The sequence below is a fragment of the Nicotiana sylvestris genome, chromosome 10 (assembly GCF_000393655.2).
Source record: "Nicotiana sylvestris chromosome 10, ASM39365v2, whole genome shotgun sequence".
Taxonomy (NCBI): Eukaryota; Viridiplantae; Streptophyta; class Magnoliopsida; order Solanales; family Solanaceae; genus Nicotiana; species Nicotiana sylvestris.
Window position 1 is genome coordinate 8919889 of NC_091066.1, and position 9710 is coordinate 8929598.

At 30.2% G+C, this 9710-nt stretch overlaps 1 protein-coding gene and 1 long non-coding RNA gene across 2 annotated transcripts; one reads left to right on the top strand and one right to left on the bottom strand.

The window, feature by feature from the left end:
- The first annotated feature begins 2991 nt into the window (after nt 1–2991).
- On the top strand, nt 2992–3420 carry LOC104215660 (cysteine proteinase inhibitor B-like). The gene has a single exon (XM_009765505.2). It carries the CDS (start codon nt 2992–2994, stop codon nt 3418–3420), a length of 429 nt encoding a protein of 142 aa, XP_009763807.1.
- Nucleotides 3421–8956: 5536 nt separating this feature from the next.
- On the bottom strand, nt 8957–9456 carry LOC104215659 (uncharacterized). Its single transcript, XR_708264.2, has 2 exons — nt 9327–9456; nt 8957–9234 (listed from the first exon to the last, which is right to left on the bottom strand). It is a non-coding gene; the product is annotated as an uncharacterized lncRNA (long non-coding RNA).
- Nucleotides 9457–9710: the final 254 nt, after the last annotated feature.

The following is a 9710-nucleotide window of genomic DNA, read 5'->3' on the forward strand; positions in this document are numbered from 1 at the left end:
AGATCCATTAAATGAAAAACACTCTCTATCAAAAAATTTTATTTTCGAAACTCAAACCCAAAATCCATGATTACGCATTCCGCCACAACCATCGGTAATTTTTCAAAAGTTATCTCCTAATCCACTAACACAATAATGTATTGTATTTCTTTTTAATAATATTGTGCATATTTTTACTGCACCGAGAATCTGTCGGAAACAATTTCTCTACCTTCACAAAGTATGATTAAGATATGCATACACATTATTCTTTCCAAATTTCACTTATAAAATTATATTGAATTTATTATTGTAGTTGCTGATACTAACAAAATAATTAAAAAACAAAGTTATTTTCGTCACTCTTTCCCCCACTGTATCATAGAACATGGCATTCCGTATGTGTTTGATAAGCCCTTTAGGATCTAACTGTTTGACTCAAAAGATATTGGAACTTTTTTTAATAAATCAATTAAAGAAAATGAAGAGGTAAATTTTAGCTAAGTATAATAATCTCTAAAACAAAAGGTATATAAGATGAACACAATGGATAATGTTTCTTGATCTTGTGAAGATGAATCATCGAACATTAAAGATACCAATCGTTCATGTAGACAAGTATTACGGTTAGTGTTCTTAGCTGGAAAAGCAGAAAAGAGAGGCCCCTTACAAGGTTGTTTTTCTGCTATATATAAGGGACAAATCCCTTCTAAGCCCTAAAAGACAAATAATAGGGAATATTCGAAAGAATATTCCTAATGCCCCTTATTGGACCTATACTACTGTAAAAGTCGTGTCATCTCTGTTCGTTTGTCTGTCGTCCTCCACAAGACGTCGAGCTACGAGGATCTCGTCGTTTGTCGTGTTTATCAATGGTCGTGATCGTCCAAATTTGAACCCATACACTAACAAATTTTTAGTCCAGTGTAAATTGACTCGTGCTATTTTTCTACGGAAGGCCTAAATTTATAAAATTTTAAAGGAAATTATTCTGAATAGTCATATCATTTATATGTATGTTCACTCGAACTATATCATGAACTAAAACTGAAAATAACCTTCAAATTCATTTGCATTCCAATCAGAAACGGATTCAGAATTTAAAAATAATATTATATTACTGTTCAATACAAATTATAGCAAATACTAAAGTTAAAATCGAACCCAAACAGTGCATTAAAAATTAAATTGTGCTCCTAAATCAACCAATACAGTTACCTAAGATTTAAATCTTAGGATGCCAAACTGCCCATTAAAACATTTACCCACAGAACTTTTTATCCAATTTTTTTATAAGAATTGAGTTACTTGAGACTTATAAACTTGTAAAAATTGTACAGGGCGACCAACTTCTTCTTCTTCTTCTGCTGTTGTTGGTGCTGCTATGAAACTTCAGTTCATGGAATGATTACCATAAGTATGTTTATCAGGTTAGAAAGTTTTTTCAAAAATTTCAGCTTATATAGTACTGAAGTTTTTACAAATGAACTAAATAACTTCAGCATCTTCTGCTGAAGTTTTTGAAAAAGCTTATCCAGGACAAAAAAACTTCAGCTTATTTACTGCTGAAATTTTTATAAATGAACTAAATAACTTCAGCATCTTCTACTGAAGTTTTTGTTTCAAAACCTTCAGAAAATAGAGAACAAAATTTCAGCTACTATGCTTAAGTTCAGCAATTACAAACAAAAACTTCAACAAATAGAGAACAAAACTTCAGCTATTATACTTAAGTTCAGCAATTACAAACAAAAACTTTAGCACACTTGGTTCGGCAATTTTTGCTACTTCAGGCCCGTCTACTAGAATGCTGAAGTTTGCGTGATTATCTTTGCTACTTCAGCCCCGTATGCTGAAGTTACGCGAAAAAGCAAGTACGCTTGCAATTTTTTTTATAAAACGGACACAAATTAAAACGTGACCCAAAAAGTAAGTATAGATGCAAATACCCCTGTATACTCTCACTAGCTCCGACCACATAATATGGACGAAAGGAGTATATTGTAATTTAATGTCCATTTTATTTGCTTAACATTATCGCTTTGTTCAAGATTATCCACTGACCTACTAAAAAACAAACAAGGTACTACTATAAGACAATTTCCTCTTCTTTCCCTAGTGTATCAGAGGACGCGGCATCTCGTAGGTGTTGCCACCATCCTTTTCGTTTCATTACGTGTCGCTTCACAATTCTAACAAAACTAATAGCGTTACGAAAATACTTTGTAAGCAATATTGGTCCTATTGTTATCGTTCGATTTGTAAGATTGAATCAAGAACTGTGCCTATTTTAAGTTTTTAATTTCTTGTTTCAAATTACAACCTTTCCGATATTTCGCTTATCAAGGATCAATTTAACTAAAATTTGAAGTTAAATTATATTAATATAATTTAATATTTTAAAATTTATAATTAAATATTTAAAAATTATACGAAAAATATTATAAGTTATCATTTTTTTTATATTAATATAATTTAAAAAGTATTTTAAAATATTAATCAACTTCATGCAATTTAATTTTCGATAAGTGAAATATATCATCTAAATTGAAACGGGCATAATAGGTCTCTTCGTTTTATTTTGAGAGACGGTGTTATTTGGACACAAAGATAGAAAAAATAGACAATACATGACAAAGTACATTTAGAGCTTATACTATTAAAAATTAAAATTATATTTTGAAAAATTATATTATTAATAATAAATAAAAGAATTTTAACGTTAAAAGAACAGTGCAAAACAAAAAAAAGTATAAAATGATCTAATCAAGAACTCTACTTATTTTATGTTTCTTATTCAAATTTAATAGGAGTAAATTTCTTCGTATCATTTTATAAAACGTGTTTATTTCTTGTTTTATTTCTTTATTAAATTTAGTATGAATTAAATTATGTCAAACAAATTAAAACAAAATACTAACAGCTCTCTCCACCACTGTGCAAAACCCTATATAAATCCTTACACTCTTCCCCTTCTTCTCCCAAACAGTCATCAAATTTCAATCATAAAAAATGACGAAATCTACAAAAATTATTTCCCTTCTCATCACTCTCTTCATAATAACAACATTTTCTTCAACCCCATCAAATGTTCTTGGCCGAAAAGTTGGGGGAAGAACTCCAATCAAGGATGTAAAAACAAACAAAAAAATTCAAGACTTGGGAAAATACTGTGTGGAAGAGTACAATCGGAGTTTGAGAAAGTACAAGCAGATATTGCAAGAGGACAATATAGAGTTTTTGAGCTTTGCTGAGGTTGTAGAAGCAGAAACACAGGTTGTTTCTGGGATCAAATATTACCTTAAAATTTCCGCAACTGTTTCCTCGGAAACTCCGAAAATGTTTGATGCTGAATTGGTTATAAAACCTTGGGAGAAAAAGAAGGAATTAATTCACTTTTCACCTTTTCCTGCTAATGATAAAGACAGTAGTATTAGTTAAATAATGTTTTGTAAACTTGCTATGGTCTTAATCTAATTATAATTACGGCTTGATCTGTTTGTTTTTAGTTTATTTCCTGTAACAATGTGTTTGCCTATGGTGTTTGTGATTCACTAGTTAATAGGTCAAATCACAAATCATACTGCTGTTAGCCAAAAGTAGACTAGTTTCTGTTCCCACTATTTTGCTTTATAGCTTTGAATTTTTTATTTTTATTTTGTGCCTCACACAATTCTTTTATGTTTCGCACAATTTTGTGGTCCCAGAATTTTGTAGACCGAAATATATAAGATGTGGGTTATAAATGTGTGATATAAAAAGAAGCCTCATACAATTAATGTCAGTTGTGTGAGACATACCATAAAATCACTCAAAAATTAAATTTTTGAAGTTGTATTGAAAAATAATTTTTAAAAGTTAAAGTTACGTTAGAACATGTATTTAATTTGAAAAAATGTTAGAAGTTCTGTGAAAGAAAAATTTTCATGTAAAAACTAGCCCAAAATTACTGTTTGGAACTTTAGAAAATTTTTCTTCAAATTTTGTTTTAAAAACTAATTAAATTCATAGACAAAATATTTTTTAAAAGAAATTGAGACAAAATGGCCAAAATCTATATCCAAACTGGAGTAAAAGCAATACATATCTAGCAAAATTAGAATTTCTACCGGAACAATTTTGAGAGGAAGAAGAGAAGTATTAAGCAAATTTAGGCCTCATTTATTTGTATAATGGAGGTCTGAATTTTAATTATTCAGATTTTAGATGTTAAGTGTGTTATTAAAGTCTGAATCTTAATTATTTAGATCTTAATTGTTAAGTGTATTTTTTTTACTTCACAATTACTTAATGGATTTGAATAGATCTGTATGATTAAAATTTATGACAAAGACTTAATTTCATCAAGATGTTATTATTCACATTCATTACCAACTGCCGTCACCGCCTACCATTATCACCTACCACCACCATCCTCAACTATAGCCGCCATCACTATCATCACTCACCACCCCCACTACCACCATCCTCAATCATGATCAGATACTCACCCACCTAAACTACTACAATCAACCACCCCATCATCATCAATAACAATAGCCGCGATTGTTCACCATTATAAACTACTAGCACTCATCATCACTTTCCTCAATCACAACGACCACCCACCATTATTAACTATCACAATCCCCACCACCATCATTATTGCTACCAATCACCACTAGCTACTCCATAGAACCACCACCATTAAATTAATTAATATTTTATTTAAATTTGATGTTTATTAATTTTTAAAATAAAGATAAATTTTATATATTTAGATGTTAAAAAACAAACAATCTTAATTATTTAGTATTCATATCTTAATACACATCTTAATATTTAGATATGTATTTAAATTCAAATATCTTAATCTTAGTACACTTTTCATATTAAGAGATATATTCAGATTCAGATATCTTAATCGTAAAAAATAAAAAAAATGATTAATAAGTTGTATACCTTTAGGAGGCAAAGACAGATACTTATAATTCTTTTAGCTATTTGTTAAGATAGTCTAAACAGTCGCACTTTGTTTAAAAGACACTTTAAAATTACATTCTTTAATTTAATTACAATTCAAATTGCCTTCCCTTTTCTTCCCAACACCTAACTACACCAACAATTTCACTCTCAGTTAGTGTATGACGTTTAAGATTTATGTATACATAATAGTGTCTTCCAACTTTAACTTATCACTTGTATAAATTTTCAAGATCTTATTGAAATTGATGGTTAGATTATGTTCTTTTTATTCCTTAAATACAAGACCAGAAAAATTATTATACACAAATTATACCAAACTCACCATGCATGTGGCGTGAGTTTTAACACCCTATTATGTACTTGTACTATATCCTAAATGCATAAAACTTACAAAATTTTATATCCCACACGTTGATTAAAGTGGCACCATTTTTTGTATTTATATAAGTGAAGATATTACTAATTCCTCAACATGGACTTCCATACATATTAAGAGTCTTTTATTAAGTTAAGGGGGCATTTTTATATGGTGGAAAGTTGTGGCCGAGTTTAGCATTTTTAGTAAGCTAGGAACCATTTTTAGTAAATTATTTTTTTAACACTAGGCCGCCTATACAGCCAGCGACCTACCCCCTTCCCATTTTTTTAATTTCTTTTAGTGTGGAGATTTTAAACATTTGAATACTAGAATTTTTAAAATTTTGGGCCGCTTTATAGATGCTGGAAAGTTTGGGCTGGTTTTAAGAAATTTAGTAAGTTAGTGGGCGTTTGGACATAAGAATTGTGAAACTCCGAAAAAGTAAAAAATAAAATTTAAGTAAAAATTATATTTTAAAATTAAAGTTGTGTTTGGCCATGAATTCAATTTGGAGTTATTTTTAAATTTTTGTAAGTGATTTGAAGTAAATTTTTTAAAAAATAACCTTTTGAAGTTTTTCAAATTCCGAAAATTAACTTCAAGTGAAATCTATATTTTTCATGGCGCATTGATTCCAAAAAAATAAAAATAAAAATTTAAAAAAAGTGAATTTTCTTATTAACAACAGTTGCCTCTACAACTAGCGACCTACTTTTCTGTTCCTTTTTTTTTATGTGTGCAGATTTAAAACATTTGAGAAGAATTTTGGGCCGATTTATACATGGTGGAAAGTTTGGGTCGACTTTAAAAAGTTTTAGTAAAGTTCGTACGCGATTTTAGTAAGTTACTTTTTTAAAAGGTAAAACGCAAGTATAGTCAGCGTTATTTTCTGCCTTTTTTCTTTTGTGAGATGTTAAACATTTGAGTAGAAATTTGGCCTGATTTATATATAGTGAAACTTTTGGGCCGATTTTAGAATTTTAGTAAGTTATATTTTGTTAACAGTAGGTCGTTTCTGGAGCAGGCGATTATTATTTTTTTTTTTTAAAACAATGTGAATATTATTGATAACACCAAATGATTAGCACCTAAATCTGACCACATACTTTTAGGCCTCCAACAAAATAGGAAAAAACAGCTAATTATAGATAACTTATCTAACCAAACTCCTATATTTTTGTGCTTTCTTAGACTTCCGAAGTAACTCTACCCTTTCTATAACTTCCCTCTTAGTTTGTGTAACTACTCTGCTCTATTTACGGTTCTTCCTTGAAATTTTTTAGTATTCCTAGCTCTCCAGATATGGTGTATCACTGTTATATTAGACACAACTACCACTTCCTTTTTGAATTGCTTCCAATGCTTTCTTTTGATCATTTCCATCAGTTGCTTGATTCCTGCAACCTGCACTGCCTGTCCTAGCCACAGGTTTATATCTTGTCTTACTGTATTGATCCATCTGCATTCAACAAACAAGTGGTCCTTATTTTCCAGTTTATCCTCATCACACAAATTACAGTTTATATTATCAACCTATAATTGCATCCCAATCAGTTTGTCTTAAGTTAGCAACCTCCCTAATATTGCAAGCCAGCCAATAAATCTGTGTTTAAGTTGTGCTACAGTTGTCCAGATTAAATTTGCAATCTCTAGTTTCTGTTGTCGACCAATTATAGCAAGATAGCTATTAGTGATTGAATATCTCCCTCCTGAAGTTAAAACATATTTGTTATGGGAGTACCATTCCTTCATTAGTTCTTTGATTGAGTTTATCTTCCTCCAGTACCAGCTACTATCTATTATGAGATTTTTAATATATTTTAAAAAAGATATTACAAGGGGCACTCATGTTTGAGCTATTTGCATTTCTACCCTCAGGTTTTCATAAATACCCAATGTATGGGTCGAAATTCGGCTTAGGAACTTAGGCGTGGGAAGATTGTTAAGTGAAAAGATTGTGTTTCGATTTGGGTGACCAGGCCGAGGTCGACCAACGCCCAACAACGAGCAGTCGCCGAGCAAGCCGTTAAAGCCGAAGTCGAGTAGCGAAGAATAGGAACAACGGCTAGTGTAGTCTTGGAACTAGCGACATGAATATTCCCTTGAATATTCTCTTTGTTGTACTTTTTTAGGATTTTTAGAGAACATCTCATATAAATAAAAAAGGAAAGAGAGGAAAAAAGAGACGGGAGATTCATTCTGAGAAAAACTATTATAAGAAGTTGACTCTTGAGAGAAAATACAAAGGTTCACCTTTCCAGAGTGATTGATTTTGTCGATTATTCTTCCTTTTTACTCAAACGATCCAAGAAAGCATTGTTCATTTTCTTACTTATTGCCACACTTTGTTGTCAGGAGGAAAAATCTTCCACATCATTCAATATTTGGGTGAATCGTTCTTCCTATTTACATTTATTGCCATTTTCCATATTTATTGCTCATCATTCATTCTTCATTTATTCTCAAAAGCGTGCATTTAATAATCTGATAACCGACTCCGCACATTAAGTAGACGATATCATTTAAACACCTAGCTAGATCTAAGAATTATTATGCTTGACTAGGATTCACTTTTTTCACCTTATTTTATCTTTTGATTAGTTTAACAAAGAGTACTATACTTTTTGGTCAAACACCCAGCCCAACCCAACAACCTGAACTTCTTAAACGCTCGCTTCTCTCTTACATTTAGCAGAAACACACACACAAAAAAAAATAAAAATAAAAAATAATGGAGGTGGTTGCTGCTCAAATGCAAAGTATACCATTAACAAGTTTAATGTAGCTTCTGCAGTTCTGCTTAGCTTCGTCAAAGCTCTTTGTTACAGGCGTTACAACTTAAGCCTAACATTTGAAATATTTTTTTCTTCTTCCTTTATTTGATTTAAATAGCGTTTGAAATGCTTTTTAGGCTTCAATTTCTTCAAAAAGAGAAGTGATCTCTACAAAAATAGATTGAATCCTTTTTGTAAAAATGTTGTTTGAAAACTAATTCAAATTGTAGTAGAAAATCTTAGTTATTTAGAATTTGGTTTATTTAATTCATGTCTAAATATAATTTGCGGTTAGAATAAATATAGGAATATGCTTTTCTGTTTCTAGTTAAAATAGTTTTCATACTATCATAAATAAGGGTATTGATTGTTTATTTTATGTGTGAAGGAAATAAAGAATTGCAGAGATCATTTAGACATGGATTATGGAGCTCCTGCGTATAAACTTCCAGCATATTATGTTGAATTTCCAACACATTACGAAATTTCTGTACATTATGTTGGAATCTCATATGTAACAAATTCGAACTCCAACATATTATGCTGAAACTTTTTCGGATTTTAAGGATGTTCTTGTTCAGATTTTATCTTTATATAAAAAGGTTGCTAAATTTTAATTACTTTTAAAATTGTAGCTATTTTTTAATTATTAGTTGTAAATTTGACTATTTCTAATTTTTCCCGAAATAAAAGGAGTAGAAAAGTAAAACTGCCGAAGAACTACTCTATCAAACCTTAGAATAAGTGTTTCCTTTTGAAGCAAAGTTTGCTCTATTATTTGAACTGAATAACAACGTCCAACAAGAAATAAAGGTATGGAAAATTAACCAAGAATTACTATATAAGCGAAAAAAATAGAATTCAACAATGAGAAATAAAGTAAAGGAAATAAAAAAAAACATATCATAAATATTAGTTTTACATAGTCATACATGGAGATCACAAATAGTAGTTGATGTCCATTACAAATTTATTTGGAACGGTAGATAGTCACTTCTTTTTTACAACGTACACTGTTACGAATAACACAAGCTCAAAAGGAGCAGATAAAAATAAAAAGACCATAGAGAATACGTTAATAATATGAGATTCAAGCTATTTCTAAAGGTAAGTTTCGCAAAGCCATCACTTGAGTGTTTGAGGACCAAAATGAATCAACTGCATTAACAGGATAAATCAAACTAATTAATATAAGTAGAGAAATGTAATTATAATTTACAAAGAGATTAAAGGATATTGAAGTTACATACCAGTCAGTGTCACAAGGAGAACAACAAAAAAGAAAGAGAGTTTGTGAGATAGACATTTTTTAGCCATGCTAATAGAGTTTTGAGTAGCTGATTTTTGTGAGAAGAAGAGCTAATTAATTGTGTGAGTGGATTTTCTTGATTGATGAAAGGCTACATATATATAGGCTTTTAAAATTGTTTAGACATAAATATATATCTCTTAAAACTTTTATAGTTATCCACTGCTAGTGTCCCATATTGTGCACTTTCGCTCTCTCTCTTCTGTGGCTGCTACTCACTCCGGTTTATTTTAATTGATTTTTTGGCTCTTTTTTTCGTGGTCTATAATATTTTTTTTAAAAAATATTTAAAAAAAATAACTTTCTCTTTTTCAAAATTGCTATT